Source organism: Plasmodium vivax, chromosome 10 (genome assembly GCF_000002415.2).
Source record: "Plasmodium vivax chromosome 10, whole genome shotgun sequence".
NCBI classification, from domain to species: domain Eukaryota; phylum Apicomplexa; class Aconoidasida; order Haemosporida; family Plasmodiidae; genus Plasmodium; species Plasmodium vivax.
Window position 1 is genome coordinate 230,162 of NC_009915.1, and position 22,083 is coordinate 252,244.

General features: G+C 43.5%; 7 protein-coding genes across 7 annotated transcripts, besides 2 other annotated features; 3 read left to right on the forward strand and 4 right to left on the reverse strand.

Moving 5' to 3' along the window:
• Positions 1-1,099: 1,099 nt before the first annotated feature.
• On the reverse strand, positions 1,100-2,194 carry PVX_079940 (hypothetical protein, conserved; the record flags this gene model as incomplete). The annotated part of the gene is made up of 1 exon (XM_001613646.1): positions 1,100-2,194. The coding sequence occupies one exon, from the start codon at positions 2,192-2,194 to the stop codon at positions 1,100-1,102; it is 1,095 nt and encodes a 364-aa protein (XP_001613696.1).
• Positions 2,195-3,516: 1,322 nt separating this feature from the next.
• On the forward strand, positions 3,517-5,514 carry PVX_079945 (hypothetical protein, conserved; the record flags this gene model as incomplete). The annotated part of the gene is made up of 1 exon (XM_001613647.1): positions 3,517-5,514. The coding sequence occupies one exon, from the start codon at positions 3,517-3,519 to the stop codon at positions 5,512-5,514; it is 1,998 nt and encodes a 665-aa protein (XP_001613697.1).
• A 278-nt stretch (positions 5,515-5,792) lies between these two features.
• Positions 5,793-7,873, reverse strand: PVX_079950 (serine/threonine-protein kinase Nek1, putative; the record flags this gene model as incomplete). Its single annotated transcript, XM_001613648.1, has 7 exons — positions 5,793-5,921; positions 6,214-6,348; positions 6,559-6,701; positions 6,920-7,054; positions 7,197-7,293; positions 7,482-7,554; positions 7,767-7,873. The coding sequence occupies 7 exons, from the start codon at positions 7,871-7,873 to the stop codon at positions 5,793-5,795; spliced, it is 819 nt and encodes a 272-aa protein (XP_001613698.1).
• Positions 7,142-7,212: a microsatellite.
• A 1,566-nt stretch (positions 7,874-9,439) lies between the features above and the next one.
• On the reverse strand, positions 9,440-10,345 carry PVX_079955 (hypothetical protein, conserved; the record flags this gene model as incomplete). The annotated part of the gene is made up of 1 exon (XM_001613649.1): positions 9,440-10,345. The coding sequence occupies one exon, from the start codon at positions 10,343-10,345 to the stop codon at positions 9,440-9,442; it is 906 nt and encodes a 301-aa protein (XP_001613699.1).
• A 1,837-nt stretch (positions 10,346-12,182) lies between these two features.
• On the reverse strand, positions 12,183-13,447 carry PVX_079960 (hypothetical protein, conserved). Its single transcript, XM_001613650.1, has 2 exons — positions 12,851-13,447; positions 12,183-12,386 (listed from the first exon to the last, which is right to left on the reverse strand). Exons 1-2 carry the CDS (start codon positions 13,103-13,105, stop codon positions 12,243-12,245), a joined length of 399 nt encoding a protein of 132 aa, XP_001613700.1. The 5' UTR covers positions 13,106-13,447; the 3' UTR covers positions 12,183-12,242.
• Positions 13,448-14,068: 621 nt separating this feature from the next.
• Positions 14,069-15,238, forward strand: PVX_079965 (RNA methyltransferase, putative; the record flags this gene model as incomplete). Its single annotated transcript, XM_001613651.1, has 3 exons — positions 14,069-14,113; positions 14,187-14,992; positions 15,148-15,238. The coding sequence occupies 3 exons, from the start codon at positions 14,069-14,071 to the stop codon at positions 15,236-15,238; spliced, it is 942 nt and encodes a 313-aa protein (XP_001613701.1).
• Positions 15,239-15,891: 653 nt separating this feature from the next.
• PVX_079970 (hypothetical protein, conserved) lies at positions 15,892-21,545 on the forward strand. The gene has a single exon (XM_001613652.1). The coding sequence runs from the start codon at positions 16,463-16,465 to the stop codon at positions 21,314-21,316; it is 4,854 nt and encodes a 1,617-aa protein (XP_001613702.1). The 5' UTR covers positions 15,892-16,462; the 3' UTR covers positions 21,317-21,545.
• An 11-nt stretch (positions 21,546-21,556) lies between these two features.
• Positions 21,557-21,580: a microsatellite.
• The last annotated feature ends 503 nt before the right edge of the window (positions 21,581-22,083 follow it).

Below are 22,083 nucleotides of genomic sequence, written 5' to 3' on the forward strand. Positions count from 1 at the left end.
CCTGCGGAAATGCGATTATGTAAATATGCCTATGTAGCGTACTTATAACTTTACAAACGGGATACACATTTTTGTGTAAAAATGCTCGATTTTTTGTGACGCACCCGCATTTTTGCTCCATATGGGAGGGGGAGCCTCCCCATGTTATCATAACCCCACAAAAAAATTAAATGGAATATCAGGAGGATGCGACAAACGTGTTGTGCAGTTCTGGAGTGTGCTCCTCGTAATGTCTCATTTTGTAATTAGCTTTTTTTATCAATTTTTTTACCCTCTTTTTTTATCCACTTTTTTTACTCCTTCCGTTTGCGTTTCCAACGTGAACTTTCACCGCAACGGCATTTTTTATGTGACAGCTGGGTGTATAATACGCACATGCATATATGTACACGTACACGTACACGTTTATGTGAGCCCGTTTATTCGCCCACATTTATGCGCACACACTTATGTATTTTTCTTTTTTTCTTTTTTTCTTTTTTTCTTTTTTTTTTTTTTTTTTTTTTTTTTCATTGCCATACCCCCCGCACCCGCAGTATTTGTTTTTTTCACACCGCTGCGTCCGTGTGGGCTGAGAGCAAGAACAGTCTGAATGTGCCCCCCTGATATATAGGCACACGGACCGTCGCTTGGACCACGCGTATGTTCACGTTTGTGCGTCTTCTCTCGTTTGTTAGCTGTTTTTATACACGTGGTGTACACCACTCACGCGCGCACGGGTCCTTGTTTGTTAACCACCCCTTTTCACCTCCGCCAGTTGCTCACCTTTTATTTGTGTTCATTAGTGAAGCGGCCCGTTTACGTGCGCGAACCGCTTGCTTGGGCGAACCGCCTGCGTGAACGAACCGCTTTTGTATAATTAAAACGTGAAATGAAAAAATTAACTCCCTTTTATGATGACGAATGAGCGCGTTTTGCAAAAGTGCAAAATAGCGTCGCAGCTGAGGTAGAGGAACCCATGTGGGAAAGTTCCCCCCATTTGAGAAAAAGAACAACAGAGTAGTGGTAAGTCGGTTAATTAAAAAATTTTTAATGTGCCATGTGTGCAAAGCGTTTTTTTTTTCTTTTTTTTTTTTTTTTTTTTTTTTTCTCCTTTTCCTCACCGCTTGCAATCCGCGCAGGAAGCGCCTTTCCTGTGCTCACGCAAAGCATTCAAAGCTTTGTAAAAAAATACCAAAAAAAGGGAAAACACCCAGGGGAAAATATAGAGCATTTGGAGGAGGTTAAAAAACAAATCATACAAAATAAACAAAAGCATTACACACACAAAGGAAAACAAAAAAGCGTAGTTAAAATAACTCGTGTTCATATTCTTCATGTTGTATTTCAAATGGCGGAAAATAAAATACACATGAATTAAAAAGAGGAGAAATAACAAAGTGACGAGTGCCATGGGAATAATTCGATTTACCCTCTTCGGTTTATCCTTTCCAGAAATTACGCCTCCTTTCCGAATTATAGGAAGGGCGTAATAATCCCTGTAATTATGTACCACGTGTTTATGCGTGTACAGTTGGTCCCTTCTGCGTAGTTCCTTTCTCATGACGCTGCGAACTACGGCGTTTTCTTTTTCGCCCAGGGGGTACTGTACAATCGGTAAGTGGTTAAAAAAATGCAAGTACATTTTGAAGAAATCGATTTTTATAAAATGACTCCCATCTGTTATTAAGAGGTCAAATGTGTAGTACCCATCAAACGGTATCAAATTAACGAACAAAAAGGACACCTTCGAAATGACCAAATTGTCCTCCAACTCGTTGCTAAAAATAAACGTTTCATCTTCTTTCAAATCTTGCACAGTGCTGTGGCACGAATATTTTTTGCCGTCCATGTGGAGACACTCCTTCTCCAGCTGCTTCACCAAAAGAATGGCCAACTTTGTCTTATCAAAATTTTTCTGTACTTTAAATGTACACTGAATGTTTAACATTTCGTACGCGTCGATCTGCTCGTCTAGTAAAATGTACCCCTCGGACTTTGGACCTCTTTTGTGCGTACCCTCATTTTGGAAAACCTCACTTAGCACATTCTTTTCCTCCTTCTTACAGCCCGAGGACACCACGGCGGTGATTTCCGCCTTGTGTAGGAGCAGAAAATCGCCATTCAGCTCCCCATCTCCGGGGTTACTCTCTGTTCCCTTCCCGTTAATACAATATGCTATGAATAAAGCAAAAATAAAAAAAAGAATTCGCATCTTGGAGTTTCGTACGATTCATCTTTCGACGGATATGAGGCTCTCCTTTTTTTTTTTCTTCTTCCCATGTCAAGCGGCATGTACAACTAATCCATTTTAACGCGTGTAATGATCCTCATGGGGGGGTGGGGAGTCTCCAGGAGGGTGAATCCCAGCCAAGGGAAAATTAGCTACTCGATAATATACGTATAAATAACCCAAATGTGAATTCGCTAAGGGATGAACTGAATCACATAAAGGAACCTTCCACGCATCGACGTCCCTATTGAATTTTTCACCCCAATTGGGAGCAGTCACTGCAAGTGTAACTCTCTCCTCTGGGAAGCATCCATAGGGATGCATACGCGTCGTTCGTTTTATTTTACGCCGTGTAGGGAAATACCTCACGAATTAACCACTTATCTGTGTATGGCGCGCCAGTTGATAGGTATACTTACCGCGGTGCCTCATCCCAGCATGGCCCAATGACCACTCTCCGCTCAACTTCGTAACACAGTTGTTGCATTTGGAAGCAAAGCGGTAGAAGGGAAGCGCCACAGCACACTCTGCCCCCTCTCGCATCACCAAATGTAATCCAAAAATGTACAAAAAAAAACGAAAAATCAAAAAAATAACAAAACAACAAAACTGGGGAAGGAACAAACCACGTGGAGCAAAACCGCTCAGCAGTTAAAATGCCCACTTGCACAAAAAAGGGGAACTCCAAATTTGCCTTTAAAAAGGAGTGGCCAAGTGGCCAGGGTGATGCATAGTCCCAAGAATGTGCCAAGTTCCACCACACAAACGGAAGTAGCAAATGTGCAGATAAACAGTGTAAACTAACTAACCTTACGTTAAGTACCAAAATGGTCGGCACTAAGGGAAGAAAAACTGCTTACATGACGGACGGCGTGCCAAGCTGAGGGGCATGCAAACATTCAGGGTGGGATGGAAGTTACGCCAAAAGGCACTACGAAGAGGTGACTGGGATGCCTTTTCCATGATGAGGATTTCTCGCAAAGAATAGCACAAAAGGTGTAGGAGAAGCCCAACAAAGTGGTAATATCGAACCAGTAAGGGTTATACCTCAACTCGGCTCCCACTTTTTTTTGCGCTGCTGTCGTGGGAAAAAAAACATTTAGGAAGAACCAACCCGCACAGAAAGGACCGCCCAAATGGAAGAACAAAGAAAAAACAAAGGCAAAACAAAAGCATACCAACTGCATAACAGAGAACGCACTTTAAAGCCCACAAGATGACCGGAAGCTGTCCAAAGCTGCCCAACGCAAAAGTGCTCAACCCTGAAGAGTAACTCCCATTCGAAGTCCCCCCAAAACGGAACAATGCTGCAGAGCGTGGGGGGGTCTCCCAAATATTTCTCACATAGAACTATTTTTAACGCCTTCAAAAGATCGCTGAGCAATGCCAAGGAAAATCTAATAGATGCGGAGAGCAGGAAGATAGAAAAGACGCTCCTCTACATGGAACAATGCATAGCAGAAGAAAATGAGCAAAACGGAAATTTGCTGAACTTCAAAACGGTGTGTAACCGAGAGGACAAATTAAAGGGCATACACATGAACCTGGTGAAAATGTCGTACATGTTAAAAAATATGCGAATAAATGAACAGAAATGGCTAGCCATTTATAAGCAAATTAGCGGCCTCCACCCCCTTGATGAAGGTCTCTTGAGAGGGAAAGCAAACAAACGTGTCTCCAAAATGGAAAAAATGGATCAAGAAAAGGACAATTTCGCGTCTGAAAAACTCCCCCCCAATAGGGCTGTACATGATAAATTTTCCCGCGAATACAACCTGCTAAACCTAACCGCATGCTACGTATTTCTCTTTAAAGTTTCGATGAGCCATCTGATGAACTGCCTCTGGCTGTACAGGACAAGCAACTATTTGTTAATACTAAACTGTTGCGCAGAATTTTTCCATTTTTTCTTCAATTTGCACAGGAGAAAGGGGATCCAAAAATTGAACTTCATTTATCTCCACTCGGGGAGCCACAATTATGCAGAAAATGTGAAGAATTTGAAAAGTAAAAGCAACCAAGTGATCCGGTGTGGAGAGAATTCCACCATCGCCTATCATTATGAGGAGCTCTACAATTTGAAATATCACCAAATAGTTACGTGCAAAATAAATCTGATGACGCGGGTACTGGAGAATTTAAATTATGGCCTACTGGACGGTGTGCAACTGGCCCAGCTAGCCAATTTCTTCTGCTTCGTAACGAAATGCGGGGTGGTAAGTGAAAAGGGCGTACATCACTTTCTCAGTTATTGCTGGGAAGTGGCAAAAAAGGAGGCATCCCCAAGTGACGAAGTAGTTCCAAAGGAGGAGGTGCTTCCAAACGGGGTGCTCTTTTCCCAACTGGTCAACACGATGTACTATTCCAAAATTGTCCACTCTGAATTGGCGTCCCTTTTGGCTAGCTCTTTCAGAAGGGTCAGCCTCGACTCGCCCCACCTTTGCAGAAGGGGCCTCTTCGACAGCTGCCTCAAACTGCTAACGTTGGTAAAGCTGACTGACCAGAATATGCACTTGTATGCCTATTGTAAGCATCACATTTTGAGAGGAGACCCAGAAGATCCTACATACGCTTCCAACGTTTGCAACTTCCTTTTCGTGTCGTCCATTGTTGGCCTGTTTAACCCCCCCCTGATGAAGTTTTACGTCAATTTTTTAAAAAAAAAAAAGGATAAGGCAACATTTAAAAATTCCACAAGGCATAAAATTTACTACACCTTGTTAGGGTGGGACATAGTGCTGAACCGGTTCATAAAAAGGGTAACTGAAGAAAGGAGAGAAACGATCGATCTGGCCATCCTAAATTTTGAGAGCAAAAGTGTTCACTACCTCTTTTCAAACAAAGTACTTTACGACTTTTCGGATTTATCCCACCAGATAAATTATCTAACCCTTTTTTTTAAAAATAAAATTATGCTCAAAAAGGAGGGCAAAAATTACTACTTAAGTCAGACTGTCATATTCCACATGTTGAAGAAGCACTACGGCAATGCAATCTACGAATACGTAACGAATGAAAAAATTCCTCTAGATGTGTACGTCAACCTGCGTACTAATGATCAGCAAAAAAATGTAGCCATCGAGTTTAATGGTAGGACACACTACGTCTTGGTGCTCTCCAAAGGGGGAGACTCAACAGACGCTGTGCACTACACAATGAGGCAAAACTGCAATACCAAGTATAAAATGTGGATCCTCTCGAACTTAAATTTTTATACCATTTCTGTTTCGTATTATTTCTGGAATGGGTTGCACGAATGTCAGAAGGAGCGACACTTGCTTCATGCGATGCGGCACCTTTGATAAGGGGTAATCGTACTATGCTGCTTTTACAGGGGATGACACCTAAAACGGTTTGTGCACATGTTCCCCTTCACCTTGGGGTGAAAAAGTCTCCAATGAGGGCCATACAGAGGTGGCCATTCTCTGGAAAACTACTTCTCCCTCCCCCTTCTGCTTAATATCTCTCTTTTTAGTAAATGTGCCTCCGTCTGTAAAGTTGAAAAGAAAATATTATTTTTTTTTTCTTTTCCGCTGCACAATGCACCCCCAATTTTAGGTGCGCCCGCCGCGGAAGCACTTCACCGCACCTGCAAATAATCGGTCGAGATAATATCGCACGAGGTGGGCCTTTCCTCGGAGTTCTTTTTTAACATCCACTGGCACAAGTGTATCAGGTCGTTCGAGTAGCTCGTCGGCAGGGGCTCTGGCTGCGGGGCAACGTATCAGAAGGGGGTGACATGGTTGCATTTTTGCTGCCACGGGGGTTGGTAAGTTTGCCATCTTTTAGGGGAAGCGTTGTGCCACTATTGTGCTACTACTGCGCCACTACTGCGCCACTACTGCGCCACTACTGCGCCACTACTGCGCCACTACTGCGCCATTACTGCGCCACTACTGCGCCACTACTGCGCCACTACTGCGCCATTACTGTGCTACTACTGCGCCACTATCGCGCCACTTTTGTGAATCTTTTCCGCTCAGCCTCCCCGCTGCGCGCACCTCCTCTTCGCAAATCTTCTGGGCCGTCGACAACATGTTGGAGTGCTCCGACTTGAAGGGGTGCCGGAGGCTCATGAGCTCGTACAGTATCACGCCAAGGGACCAGATGTCCGCGGGGAAGCTGTAGGCCGCGTTCTGGGGGGCAGCGGCGCAGAGGGGTAGCGGTGCAGAAGGGCAGGGGAAATGGGGGACACAAAATGGGGGCGCAAAAGGGCAGGAGAAATTGGGTACGCAAAAGGGGCGCACCAAATGGGGGGTAACACCCCGAATGGGAACTGTCGAATGAGATAATTGCCACACTACGTGGACGGCAACAAAACAACCGCAAAAGCGAAGGGGACCCACCCTGCAAATCTCCGGAGCCATGTACCCAATGGTCCCACACACTGTAGTTGTTTGTTCTGTGTTCTCAAAAATTTTGGCGAGGCCAAAGTCGCCCACCTTAGCCCTCTCATCATCATCCAGAAATATGTTGTTGCATTTTAAGTCTTAAGAAAAAGGGGAGGGGGGGAAGTTATTTTATGCGTAAGTAGTGAAGCGTCTGAAAAGGGAAAACCATCGTGCCAAGCAGAGGAATGCTGACGTGAGTAAAAGGTAAGCTGCTAAGCTAAAGCGGCGATTTTTTTTTTTTTTTTTTTTTTTTTTTCCACAATTTGGACAACCATTTCGCTCGTGCACGTAAGCGAAGAGGGAAGTACTTAATTACCCCTGTGTATAAGCTTCCTGTCGTGCATAAATTTGATCGCAGTGATTATCTGTAACAGCCACCTTTTTATTTTCCTCTCGGGAATCAACGTGTTCGTTTTTTTGTACCTTTTTATGTATTTGCTTAAATCTCCTTCTACATTTCGCGAAAATAAAAAAAAATAATAAAATAAAAAAATAAAAAAAATGGGTCAGGCGTTAATCGCCACAAAGAAATTGCAGACATTCACGCACAAACAGTAATGTTAAAAAAGTGTGCAAAGAAAAAAAGACCTTACTGGAGCAGTAGTCCATAGCGACGTACAAAATGTTGTCCTCCAGGAACGCTTCCTTATATCGCACGATGAATGGGTGCACGGACACCTCGATTAATGCCTTGGACAAGAGCAAGGGAAAAAAAAAAAAAAAAAAAAAAAAAAGGTAAAATATAATAAAGTAAAATATGATAAACGCACGATGAAGTAAGGCAAATTCGGATGAGCAACACCCCCCATCAGCCCCTATTTAACAGATCGATGTGCATTCGCACGCTCGTTCCTCCCCGCGCCCTTTCAAATGCGTACCCGCAGCTCGTTCACGACGTTCATTTTTTCCTTGTGATTCATGCACGACATGTCCAGCTGCTTAACGACGAAGCTGAGCGGGAGTGTGCACACATAGGGGCGAAAATGTTTTCATGTGTAAGTGTATACATGTGTAAATGTGCGCGCGATGAGGTGGCCCTCCTGGGCGGAGCTCATCTTTACATGAACACCGCCATTCGCCCCGTTCAACAGGCGAAGCACGTTCAATTGCGCGGGCCAAACATATGGCACTTCCCTACAAGGGCAACCCCTCAATGCACGTACATTTCCCCCTGGGCGTTCTTCACCGCCGTGACAATTCCAAATGACCCCCGCCCGATAGATTTTACAACCTCATAAGGACCTATTTTCCTCGATGTAGACGTGGTCATTTTGGACGACAATGTGAGGCTCCCTCCGTTCTGTCCACCGCCTTTACCGTAGATGAAAGTTGTAAAGGCAGAAAAAAAAAAAAAAAAAAATCAAATCAAATCATATCATATCATATCATATCATATCATATCATATCATATCATATCATATCATATCATATCATATCAAATTAAATTAAATTAAATCAAATCGCACAACTTCACAAATGTATAAACATTTCCCCAATTAATTCTCGCCAAAGATGTGCTCCCTCAAAAGAACAAAGAATTTTTCTCTCCTTTACTCCCAAATTTGAAGAAGTTCTTTTTCACTTGCCTTTAATGACGCCTCTTCTCTTTATAATTGCAAAAAGGGGTTTCACCATTTGGCATCCTAATAATGGAACGCTTTTCCTTTACCCCCACATTTTTTGAGCCATTTCTCCCTTTCGTGAAAGTACCCACATTTGTTTAAGCAAAAACGTTGTGATGTTTAATATAGCTAACGAAGAAGAGGCGCTTCACCAGAAAGGGTGTACATACAGAACAGGACGAACAGGCGCACACACGAACCGCAGGCTTATCAGCAAAATGGCCAAGTGGAGGAGCAACTGTACTCCTGTACATACAGATGAAAAAAAATCCCAAAGGGTGAAATGGTGTAGACAAATGCATCTTTACGATGTTCCTTTCGCGCCATTTGCCAAGGTGCTACACGCCTGCCCCGTCATTATAAACACCCACAAATGGCACATTAGCAAAAAAAAAAAGTTACTCTTTAAAAAGCATTATAATTACAAAACATTAGTTAATTTTGAAGAGAAAAAGAGCATAATTAAAATTATTCAAAGTTTTACTTATTTGTTTACTTATTTATCTGCTTATTCATTCCTTTAGTTGTCTTAAATGGCACATTTTTGAGGCAGAATAAATTACGACAGAATATTATGCAAAACATTAAACAGGTAAATATGAGGCGAAATTGTACCCATAGTGATACGCTAACAAAAGGGTTAAAAAAAAAAAAAAAAAAAAAAAAAAGTTGACATGATGTGTTGAAAATGGTGCGGATAGACGGAAAGTCCCAAACGAATCAATACATTATGCAAAAAAAAAAAAGAAATATACGTGATGATAAAAAGGACATGTGTGCTCATTAAACCGCATTAGACCTTCATCTCTACGCATATGATTTAAAAATGTAGGAAAAAATTCAAACTTTTTGCTTTACACACATGTGTAACAAAGGTGGATAAATATGGTACCAAAAAAAAGTAATAAAAAAAAAGGGGTAATGAAAACGCAAAATGGAAAAAAGTCGATCGGCCGAAAGGGCCAAATGAAGATAAATCATCGCAAAAGGGGGACAGCAAATTTGCAGTTAAAAAAGTTAACACATTTGAGTATATATAAGTTGTATATGTGTGCATTTCATGCGCATTTGCGGTGCACCGTTCGGCTGCAGCGGAGGGGGGGCATCTACTTCAGTCGAGAAAAAGCGGCGAAAAAAAGCGGCAAAAATAAGCGGTAATAATGCAGACCTATAAATGGGTCCTCAAAAAATCCTCCACAACTTCTACACCCCCCTCAGGCGTAGTTGCAGTAGCAGTTGTTCCTCTGCATAAACTGAGGCGTCTTGGAAATCCTAATTTTGGGGAAGCCCGCGTCCTTCGACTTGTATATGCTTATGCTGGAGAACCTTTTTTCCCTTTCCGGAAATCCATTACACATGGAAGATTGCATTTTGGGGAAGTTGTCATACCCGGGCAAAAATTTGCAGCTGACGGTTGAGCAAAAATTCTCGTTATGAACAGTATCGACGGTGGTGTCCTGATCAGCTTCAGCATTGAGTGTTGCATTGGAATGAATCTTCTGGATGTTTAGCTCATTCAGGAATTGAATGTCCTTTTCGTGGATAACATTAGTTGTTTGGTTTTGTTTCAAGTCCTCTATTTGAACTTCCTCCTTACTTTCCACCTGCTGAGTAATGTCAATATTGGGGCAGTTAACTTCTGGGATTTCCATGACGCTCTCCTTTTTGGTAGTTTTCAAAACGGGGATTACTTTCTCTACGACCATGTACCTTGGCACGGTTATGATTCTTTCCCTGTCAACGTACACTGGCACTTCAACAATTTTTTCCACTGTTTTTATTTGTGGGACTTCCACAATTTTTTCTTGATATATAATCCTATCCACATTTTTTATCTTCTCAACATATACTGTCTTCGTTTTGTACACATTTTTGTACTTGATGACTGGCCTGATTTGCTCCACTATCCTTTCGACTGTCTTGATTTGGGGCACCTCCACAATTTTCTCCAGATACACTTCCTTGGGCACTTCAACAATTTTGTTCTGCACAATTGGCTCCAGCACTTTCGGTGGCAGTTGCTTGTTCACCATTTGTGGGTACGAGTCATTTTCGCTTTCCTTGGACTCGAAGACATTGTCTCCGGAGCAGCAGGCTAGTTTTTGGTTCGTCGAGCACATTTTCGCGGGGGGGGCGATTACGCGGTGTGTTGGAGGAGCATGTACGAGCAGGTACACCTATACGCATATATATATATGTATACACTTATGTGTGTGCTTTCCGTTTGCCTCCAACTTTTGCGCAGCTGCGGCGACGGGGGGGCTAAGATGCCAACGACAGGTGATCTTCGGGGCGGGTTGGCTAAAAGGGGAAGTTAATTCAAGAGAGGGGCTGTGTGGAAATATCTCTACGCATATACGCGGGGAACGCCGCGCAAGCGTTACGGCCATTTTTGCCGTTCCTTAAATGACGCCCATACGCACACACACATGTTTGTGTGTATGTTGTTACGAAGGGCGGTGACACAAATGAAGCTGTTAGCCCAATTTAAAGGCGAAACTGACGAAGGTTTACCTTCTACGTGGGGGGTGAGAAATTCTGGCGAAACTGCCGTTTCGTGTTTTTTTTTTTGTTCTACGTGAGGTGTTAAATGGGCGAGTAGCGCAATACACACACACTTACACACAGCTGTGTTTTTTCTAATCCTCGTAGGGGAAAATAGCGGAAAAAATAGAGGGAAAAAAAACGGGAAAGATAGCGGAAAAAATAGAGGGGAAAAAAACGGGAAAGATAGCGGAAAAAATAGCGGTAAAGATAGCGGAAAAGATAGCGGAAAAGATAGCAGAAAAAATTAAACGATGTGACGTAAACGAGGCGAAGCAAAAACAACAGTGTGTACAAAGGCGGCTTCTCTTCTTTCAAAACATGGAGTACATCCAAACTTGAAACGCGTTAAATGAAAAATATCTTTTTGCGAAGTGGTAGAGTTTTTCACAAAATTAATTATTAAAGAGGAAGACCTGTGAAGTTGTTCACGACGGAAAGGTGTTAACCCGGGCAAAAAAAAAAAAAAATTAACATAAATTATGACGTGGGTTATTGGGGTGAGTTACTGGCGTGAGTTATTAACGTGAATTATTAACGTGAATTAGTAACGTCAGTTTTTAGCGTGAATTATTAGCGTACGTTTTTAGCGTAAGTTTTTTGCGTAAACTGTTAACGCAAGTTGCTGACACATGTTGCCAAATGGTTGCCATGTTATTGCCAAAATGTTGCCAAATTGCTGCGTAAATTATCAGATAACTTTTTTTTTTAACCGTTTTTTTTCAAATTACTTACAAATACGCGCACAATTGTACACATTTGCCCCTCAAAAGGTGTATAAGAAGAGTTAAGAAGAAACTTCTGTCAAACATGCTGTTAACAACACTTCGTTTGTGCACACATCTGACGCAACAGCGACTCGGCTACCCCTTAAATGTTAAACGAAAATTTACGCAGGCGTGAAAATTGAAAAATCAAAATAAAAATAAAAAAACATAACGCACGCAACAAATAGCTGTTTTTTAATTTGCTACAAAAAGAGTCATAAAAATGAAAAAAAAAAAAAAAAAAGCAACAATAACAGCAACAACGACAGCAATAATAACAGTAACAGCAACAGTCACAATCACTATACAAAACGTGGGTTGTAAACATGTTCGTGAATTTTGTTTCCCCCCTCAGGTCATCAGTTATTCACTTTTTCCCTCCTTTCTGGTTAAGTCGAACAAATGGCCAGAATTTTTTTTCCTTTTTTTTTCAATTCCACACATATGATCACCTTTTAAAGGCATGCTAATGAGTCCACGCGAGGCGCGGTATACATTTATCCATACCTCCGCAAAGGCGTAAATAAATTACAAACTATTCGGCCAATTTGCTCGTGCGATGGGTCTACGCCACCTGTGTGTGCGCATGCGCGTGTGCATGCGTGTGAGTATATAAAAATATTTTTATATATATGTACACATTTACATCCACGTGTGTGCGTGCAATCAGGATGAAAATAGGCACTTCAAAAAAACCCTACCCTTTTCAGCTTCTTATTTCTCTAAACAAAAAAAAATCATTAATTAGGGTTGTTGGTGGGAGGTTTAACCAACTATCTCTCGTTGTGTAGTGCGCCGTCAGTTTTCTGTCAGTGTACCGCATTATTTCATCCATGTCGTAGGAGCTAGTCTGCGCGCAAAAAAAAAAAAAAAAAAAAAAATAGCTAGCCAGGTGAATTATAACGCAGGCAAATTAGGAAAATGCCAACCGAATTTGCACCTACAACGTGGCGCGGCGTGAAGCAATTTGGAAAACATGCCTCAAAAAGCGGTGTCATGCACGTGTGTAAAAACGGCAGAATGGGGAAAAAAAAAAAGAAAACTTTTTTTTCCACATCAAGTGGTGCATCCGCATAACGAACGTTTCGTTCAATTCGTGGTGTTCCTTTTGTGCGTAAGCTATTTTCCGTTAACCATATTTTAAACGCGCAAGACAACCGCTTTTACGAGTGCACGTAGATAAGAAGAGAGGTAAACACGGGTGAGGCGATCAAAAGGCTTTCATACGGGTGTGTATATTCATACACATCAATGCGTATATATACATATTTAAAGCCATGCCCACATCCAGTTGGCCCCTCCTGCATCACTTACCCTGTACAACTTGGCGGGGTTCTTCTTCATCCACGCGACTTTCCTTCTTCTTGTTCTTCGATGCGAACTTTTTTTCTTCGGAACTCCATACAAGGAAAAATTCCTTTTATTTTTGCACACGCCGTTATGGCCATTGACTTGCAAACTCAGTGAGGCGTTTAAAAATAGACTTGGCAGTAGGGGGGTACTCGATTTAAATGCGAAAATAAATTTCAGGCCAAATGATAAAAAGAGTAAACAGCTAAGGAGTAACATTTCTGTTATGAACGAAATGAGCGCGATGAAGTGTTTATCTTGCCTTCGATTATTTTTCCCGTGTGTGTTCCTCCCTTCAATTCGTTATTTTGATTTTCCCTCCCTTTTGCAGTAAAGAACTGCGGGCGTGGAAGGGAAGGAAAAGAAAAAGGGAACATTTTCCTGCTTGTGCGAAGGAAAAACGGATTGTAACAGGTTATTTTGGCTTGTTTTTTTTGCTAAACTGTGCTGCGGAATTGTTCGTAAAGGGGTGATTCATAGGGAGGAAAATTTCGTAATTTTTTCCCACTATGTAGTCACCATATGGACCATTTTACTATCATTTTCGCAGTGCCTTTTCTCTCTTTATAAAAAAAAAAGGGCTGCCATATTGTGCGCGCGAGCTTGGAAGTTCGATCCCCCTCTGAGCTTTTCTTAGCACAAATCAAATCGCGTTTCACTGCGCACGGATTTTTTTTTTTTTCATGAACAAACACGGTGATACACAAAATGGGTAAATTTTAAAAGGTGCTTCTAATTTCGTCACATTTAACACTCCTTCAAACAATGTGACCATTTTTTCGAGAGTAAATAATTCGATGTTGGCCAAAACAAATTGTGCTAAGACATTTTTTGTATTCATCCCCACCGTAAAGCAACAACGGATAATGCATTTCATAGGAAGATACTGTAACTGCGTATTAATCAAAAATTTCCTCGCCACCCCGCGTACATTTTTTTTTTTTTTTTTTCACCCTTTAAACCGCGCATTGACAAGCGAATATTATTCAGAAAATCGCGTCGGAGTAACTCTTTCTCCATCGAGAGGGCATTTGCAAAATGATGGACCACCGGCAAAGGGGATGCTGGTGACGATGCTACTCTCTTAAGACTACGAATTAAAATGTTTTTTTTTACAACTGTGGTAAGGAGACGCGCGACTGATAAGTGTTTTTTTTCAGAGCGCTTTTTTACACATCCGAGATGTGTCACCCATCTGGGGAATGTAGCGAAGTTGCGCCCAGAGAGGTGGCACTCGACTGCTGTGGGTGAGAGCAGCAGAAGCAGCTCTGGAAGCGGCCCCGAATGTAACGACAGTGAGTGCGCGCCCCCTCACTGGATAAGCCGCAACGAGCGGGGGGGCAGCAAAACGGAGGTGCTGCATGGAGAAAGCCATGTAGACGGATCCCCAAATGGGGACAACGAATATCTGCGCATTTCCAAAAGGTCCAAAATGATGAAGTACATAATAAGGTTAAGGAAAAAAAGAAATTTCCGAAAAAAAATGAACTCCTTTTTTGTAAAAGAGTCCTCAACTATTGCAAATTTGGCGAGGAACAATAATCTCACATTTGAAGTTATTTTATCAAACAGCAGAAGTCTGCTGGACCATTTTAAAAGCAAATGCTCCAAACTGTATTATGCAGACAGCGACACGTTAAATTACATTTTTCGTGACTCCCTAAAAGTTAACAAAGGAGCGAAAAACGATGCTGTAGCTGTAGTGAAACTTCCAGAACCCATTCCAGCAAAAGAACCCATCAGATTTTTGCTAGCTTTTGATAGAATACGATATGCCTACAACTTGGGGAAAATATTAAACACGGCTTACTCCCTGGGTGTTGATTGTCTCTTTTATCTTCACAACACAGTGGACCCTTTCAACCACAAAGTTATCGAAATGACCAACGGATCGCATCTTCAAATTTCTTACCAATTCGGCTCATATGTAGAGCTAAGACAATTCTGTGAGGCACATAAGTTGCTTCCAATTGTGGCGCATACGAATGGAGTGAATCCAGGTCACATTTTAAAAGTGACAAGTGAACAAGAGAAGAAGGGAGTGTGTCTCATTTTGGGGAATGAATCCACCGGCCCGCACGCGGACGTGTTGAGCTTCGCAAAACCGTAACATAAAAATTGGGAGCACGTGAAAAGGAGCAGCTGTGCGAATCCACGATGATATGCCTTTTGCAGATCGTTTCATTTATGTGTCAATTTGCATGTTGGAGAATTTTAACCCCACCCACCTTTCTTTTTTTTTTTTCTCCCCTTTTTTGTAGGATAAGCTTGCCCATGCACGAAATGACCAACTCTTTAAACGTTTCTGTGGCAGCAAGTATTTTAATTCATTACTTGAAATGCATGGCGTAGGTGACTTTTTCGCGGCTGCTTATTCGTGAAAGAGTGCAGATAAAATGGGTTGCCGTGAGGAGCGCGAAAACGACAAGCAGGTGAACTTACACGCGCCGGGGTGCTGCTCTCACATAGATGCACACTTGCATCTGCGGAGGTGACACCACCTGTTGTGCTAATAACGGAAAAGAATGTTCACCCCATTTAAGGTGAGCACAGTTCAGGTATCGATCGTATTCGCTTTAGTGAGGATTTTTTTTTTTTTTTTTTTTTTTCCTACCCCCCAAACAAATATGCATTAAAAGTGACGCATCCCCCGCGCAATCTTCAGTAGAACACGTACAAATGGATTCCATTCCACTGGATTCGGAAAAAAATTCACTCAACTCCCCCACCTTTTTGCCGAAAGAGTTACTTTTACTACTTTACGTAGGGGGACAATTTAATTCAAGTGAAACACTCCAAGATGTATGCAACGATGTATGGCAAAAAAAAAAAAAAAAAAATGGCAAAATGGTAAAATGGCAAAATGGCAAATCGATTCACAGGTCCGATGTGAACACGTGCGCCGCACCGTAGAACCCACATTGGGGGCAGCTGCTTAGGCATTCAAAAGGTTCCAAAAAAGGGAGGCGTCATTTTATTTGCGCTTCGAGGTAATAAAAAAAAATAATGTAAAAGATTACCAATTGTTGAAAGTAAATTTGGCAGCATTTATTGGGCATCCTTCTGCTTCTCTGAATTCTGCATCTCCTTTGCGTCGCACCCGTCGAGCGAACCCCCCTTCGGTGGTATGAGATGCACAGCGCGCAGGGGCCATTCTGCCTGGCTGAATAAAACCTACGCATATAATTACCCCTCTGGGTGGGAAACAATTCTGTAAAATCCAGCTTCGGAAAATAGCTGACCCTTCGGATCCGCGACTTTTAGAAGGGGACATACTGCTTGGAAGCGAATCAGGGAGGGTCTCCACAGTAGAAGGAGGATTCGAAGAGAGGGAATCGTTGGGAAGATGCATCTAGTGGAAGGGCGCGTCTGTCGTGAAGGCACATCTGTGAAGTGGCACCCCTGGCGTGAAGATACATCTAGTGGAAGGACGCCCCTGGCGTAAAGGCACATCTGCTAAAGGGAAGAGCCCCAGTTCAAACGGCACCTACCAAACGGAGCTCAGGACGAGAAAGAAAGTGCCTCTAAAAGGGTTGCATCTGCATTAAAGGTGCACCTTAAAAAGGGCCCCTTTACATGCGAACCGCATCGGTAAACGGCCCGCCCACAACGCCAGCAGGAGGAAACCGCGAAATGGTCGAGTGCAGACGAATATGCGCGAACCACGGTGTGAAGGCAGTGTGCATAATCGATAGAGAACTCCTGTGCGTCTCCTTTGGGAATACAATAAAAATAATAAACGTAACAACTGTAGATGTGCTCCTACAATGTGCAGCCTCAACCAGCAGCAACATCTACGGACTGACCTTCCAAAGGAGGTCCAAAAATGGTGGCATATTAATCGCCCATGGGGTGCATAAAATTTATTGCTACATTTTAAATATCTCTCCAGATGGTAAGTCCTGCTCTCTAAAACTTGTTACTAAGTATTGCACCAACAAATGGATACTACGGGCAAAGTTTTTGCTCCCAATTTATGAAAGCATCGGTGAGAGATACTACGAAGCGAATGTGAAAGGAACGAGTGCCCCGACGGATAACCGCAATGTGGTTCTCCTCTGCCTAAGCAATGGTAGCATCGTACTACTGCACATTTACAGAGGGATCAGCTCGAGGAAATATAAGTTCAGAGGAATACACCTCCTATACAGTGCAGACATTTCCATTAATGAGAAAAAAAAAGTGTACCAAATTGAGGTAGCTGGGGGAACCCCTTTCAACAAAATATTATTATGGAATTTCAAATTGAGCAAAAATAAAAAAATTGTAAAATTTTGCCTTCCCAAAAAAATCACGCCCTTAGAACATACTCAAGAATTATCTGGGCACAGAGGAATCATTTTTAAGGTCAAGTTTTTTGCAAAGCGGAAATATGTTGGCTCCGTCTCGGATGACAGAGAGGGGCGCATATGGAGACGGATGTGTGTAGAAGTGCAAAAGGAACCCCCCATTATGAACTCACAAAGAGGCAGCGAGTTGATCGAGCGAAAAAGCGGCCACGCTCACGCCCACCACCACTGCCGCAACCACCACCGCTACCGCTACCGTTACCACTGCGTTAGGGTACTCACTGGGCACGACGCCCGCATTTGGGACATCGACATGGGGGTGCTCAACAAGCGGATTTACTTCATGACGTGCAGCGAAGACTCCACTTGCATCGTCTACGAAAAAGGGAAGCCCCAGAATCACTTCCAATTCGTCAACAATGATGGAAGCACCGTCAGATGCATCTGCTTCCACGCACCTTTGGGGGTGATCATTTCGGGGAGTGACAATGGCACTGTGCATGTCAGGTCCCTGTCGGGGGGGGTTAGCAACAATGGTGCCGCTACTGCTTCGAGTGGGGGTCCCCCAAAGGGGTGCACTCAAAAGAGCGCTGCGCAAATAACGAATGGCGACAGCGCGTGCAGGGGTGGCCACTCCCAAAGGGACCGCACTGATGACATCCACATGGCTGTCTCCCAAAGGGTGAACCGCACCGGCGATGAAATCATTTCCAACGTTAATCAGCTGACGTGCAAAAAGGAGAGTAACCCCTGTGACCAGTTACCAAGCGACTCGGGCAAACAGTACACATATGCAAAGGACCTGGTGGAGCAAAACGACTCCATCCATTTTGTAGTCGACTACCTGGAGGAAAAACTGAAAAGGAGCAACGACTGGATCCGGTCTGTAAGCCACGTAAATTTACACGACATAATAATCAGCACCAATGCAGGACGCATATACATCTTTAAAACGAAAGACACAAATAAAATTGAAGTGTTGTTAATTTATGAGGAGGAAAAAAAAAACTACTTGTTGACGTGCCTGGCTTTTCACGGCTTGAATTATATATGCCTCGGATTTAGCAACGGATTCTGTTGCTTCATTTTTTTAAAAAATGAAAATGCTCCAAATGAGGTGATAAATTCGGGTGAACAGAACAAGGAGCTAACTTATTTTAAGTGCTTCGACCACCGCATCAGTGAGATGTGTTTGGTCCCCCTGGCAGGTGTGAATTACGACATGTTGATTTCCCCTGGGGGGTATGACAATGTAGAAAACGTTTTGCACGCTTGGGTGAAGAAGGAGGTGGAGGGGGGGGGAGCCTCCGATGGGAGCTGCAGTAGAAGCCGATACAACACTGATGACCCCCACGCAACGGGCAGCTTCTACCAAATTGTGTATAACCACGAGGTGGACTCGCACCAACACAGAGGAGCAATCCCACACAACGCGCAGAGCGAAAGCAGCGTGGCACCCGTCCGTGCGTTACTCCTAGCCGTTTTTGACCACACGGGGGCAGTTCAAATGTTCAGCGTGCAGAAGGCTGGGCACAAAGGCGAAGTTAACAAAGACGAAGTTAACAAAGGCGAAGTTAACGAAGTCGCGCGGACAGACATCGACGTGAAGAATAAGAAATCCAAAATAATCTCGGTGAACTACCTCATGAAGCAAAAAAGGAACAAAATGGGCATCATATTTCTCGTGGGCGACGAATATGGGTGTATCTTCATCATCTATGTGAAGATACCCATTGAGCAAAATTCAGGGGGGCTGTTTTACCACTTTACTAATTCCCTTATCAAATCGAAGCATAAATTACGTGTGCATAGCAACAGAAAAGTGTTTGACATTAAGATAATCGATGGGTTTGTTTACTCCTCTGGGCAGAATGGGCAAATCGTCAAGCACCAGCTGTATAAGGATGGAAGCGGCGTGTATACCCTCTACAAGCTGTGCTTAATCAAAGTGGGTTTTTACACCTCCATTTATAAGTTGCTGCCCATGTCCGTTGGCAGGGAGGGGGCTCCACATGGGGGTGAAGAAGTGGGACAGGATGAAGAAGCTGATCACGCGGGAAACGTAAAATGCAAACCCCATGGACACTCCCTACCACGCGCCAACGCCACCCTGCAGAGCTGCACTGCGCCCACGCACAGTGAAGAGGAAAACACGCAGAACATGTTCATCTGCTGCTTTAAGGAAAAACAGTTCGTCCTGTACGATTTGCGAAACAAAGTGGAATACCTGTCCGTGGACTGCGGTGGTTTCAGACGCCCCCTCAGCATCTTCACGAAATCTTCCCCAGGTTTGATGAAAGCATTTTCCTTCTGCTTTTGCAAAGAGAAGAATGTCCATTTTAGTGTAAAACAGTTGTGTAGCAGTCAGCAGAGGGCCACCGTGCCGTACGAGCAGATATACATCAACGCGGGGTTCCACTCCAAAAATGTTTCCTGCGTTCTGTGGGTAAATAAAAGGTATTTATGCACATGTTCTGAGGATGGAACGATAAAGGTTGTTCAGGTGAAGAAGTACTGTGCGGCGAAATGGAAAAGGAAGTGTTCCTTAAAGGGGGGAGCAAACACCAATTGGGGGAACAACACAGGTGGCAAATCGAAAGGAGCGCTCGGCACTCCCCCCAAGGAGGACAAACAGGACGGTAGACCATCTAGCAGGATAATTGACGGCAGGGATTTTTCACCCGGGAAAAAGTATTACTCCCCCTTCACCGGTGCATCACTGAAAAGGACACATACAAATGCACCCCCCAGGAAAAGCCCGATTAACCTCCTAAATCACCGAATGGACATCATCCAAAATGTGTACAACCACAGTGAGCCCATATTCTACACGTGCTTCTTGGAGAGCCCCTTTCACCATTTTAAAAAATTAAAACTGCTAACCAGCGTTGGAGCGAAAAACTCGATCAACATTTTTTACCTATTTATGGATGCTCAAAATGTGCCAATAATTTATCATGTAGAAAAGGTACGAGGTAGGAAGTTCTCCAGCGATTTGCGCTTCCTCTCTGTGCAGGGGAGGTACCGTGTGTTAACCACCGACGGAAATAAACACCTCATTAGGGTGGATCTATTCGTTGGCACATCACTTGGGCTTATACTTCACTACGCAGGCGAATATGAATTTGCTCATTATGAGAATATTATTTTTTCCAAAGTTGTGCAGCTGGCCCATTTGGTATGCTCATACAATTTGGGTAGCACCATTTTGGCTTTAAATTTAACGGACGTTTTTTTGAGTGATTTTTCGGCATACAGTGGGATGCACGATGGAAGTGATCCACTACCAAGTTGCCTTTCCCAAAAAAGGGTTTCACTTGGCAACGCTGCAGCTAGGGAGACGATTGACGGGGAAGAAGCGGAAAATTGTGAAGGTGCAACTGCCCCCCCGAGTAACAACGTGGAAGAGGAACCACAGCGAGTAAGCCGCGGCCCTCCGAATGAGCAGCTTTTCCAAAGCAAACGGAAGGGGAGTAAAACATTCCGGGGGAGTATCCTCTGCTGCGGGTTAAACAACGGAGAGGTTCACTTCTACCATTTTGGCAAACAGCTAGTGCCGCTGCTGGAGAAGGTGCAGCTGCATCAGAATGGAATAAACAAAATATGCGTTAAGAGGAAGAAGGACACGTTAGAGGTATTCACCTGCGGGGATGATCAGTCCTTAAATGTGCTCACTGTGAAAATTTGTCTCCCCGAAGAAGCTGTGCTAAATGGAGAGCCTAACCGTATACACCTGTCAGTTGTACAAAGGAGCAGTTTTACCAACGCGCATTTATCCTCCATCAGATCCTTGGCCCTCTTCTCCCATTTCGTGGCAAGCGTCTCCTGGGATCAGTACATCTCCATTTGGAGCGTGACAAGGGACAAGAATGAAAATGTTTTCTTAAAAAGGGAAAAGAAAATCAAAATGGCTGTCTATGACGTTTCGTGCTTAAATGTGTATGTAATTAGGAAAAAGCCAATCCCCAAAAGGGAATCACCAAATGGGGAACCTCCTCCCCATTGTCTACCAATTGGCAGAGTGAAGAAGGGGTCAAAACGTTCGTCCGTCCCCCCTGGAGCCTCTCGCAATAGGGTGTATTTAACCGTGGCTGGGTCGAACGGAAGCTTGGAATTATTCTGCCTGAATGTCGCCGCATAGTTGTGGTGTGGGCTAATACTTCCCACCGTGTTCGCTACGAAATTGCTGGCGTTTCGTAGTGGTCACCTCTCACGTGGCAATTTTTCACCCATCGTGTGCGCTCCTCTTACCTGCCTAGTTTTTTTTTTTTTTTTTTTTTCGTTCTACAGTTTTTCATTTTTAACCTGAACACACATGTTAGCAAACACTACCCAGGGCGAAAGAGAGCCGCCTCCTTTTTTTTTTTTTTGGGTCAATTAACCCGCCTGTTACTGCACACCTAGGGATGGCTGCGTGAATAACTCCTTTTCGTGTGCCCCTCCTCCGCTACCAGAACGGTTTCCCTCTTGTCCTCCTTTTTTATTCATACAAAAGGGGGAACAATTCGTCACCTCACGCTCAGTACGAATTTTTACGCTTATCCGTTTCGTTTGTCCTTCACCCTACTTCTAACTTTCACTGCACCGGTGGGGGGTGCCTCTTCACCATCAACCCACTGGAGCGACAGGCCAATATAAGAAGCATCCCCCCACGCGGATGCTACAAAGAATGCCATTCGATTCACCAGGGTCACTGTGCATATGTCCCTTAAAAGACTCACCCACTTGACGGGCTCATCTCCATTTAGCGGGTTAACCACGTGGGTGTATTTTACAAAGAGGTGAATTCGTTACAGGGTTCGAGGAGACGGACAAAACTAACGTGAACGCGGCACACGAATGGCTAAAACAAAAGAGTATGCACGCGTTCAAATGATGGTTTTGTGTAACTAGACATACAGTTAAAAA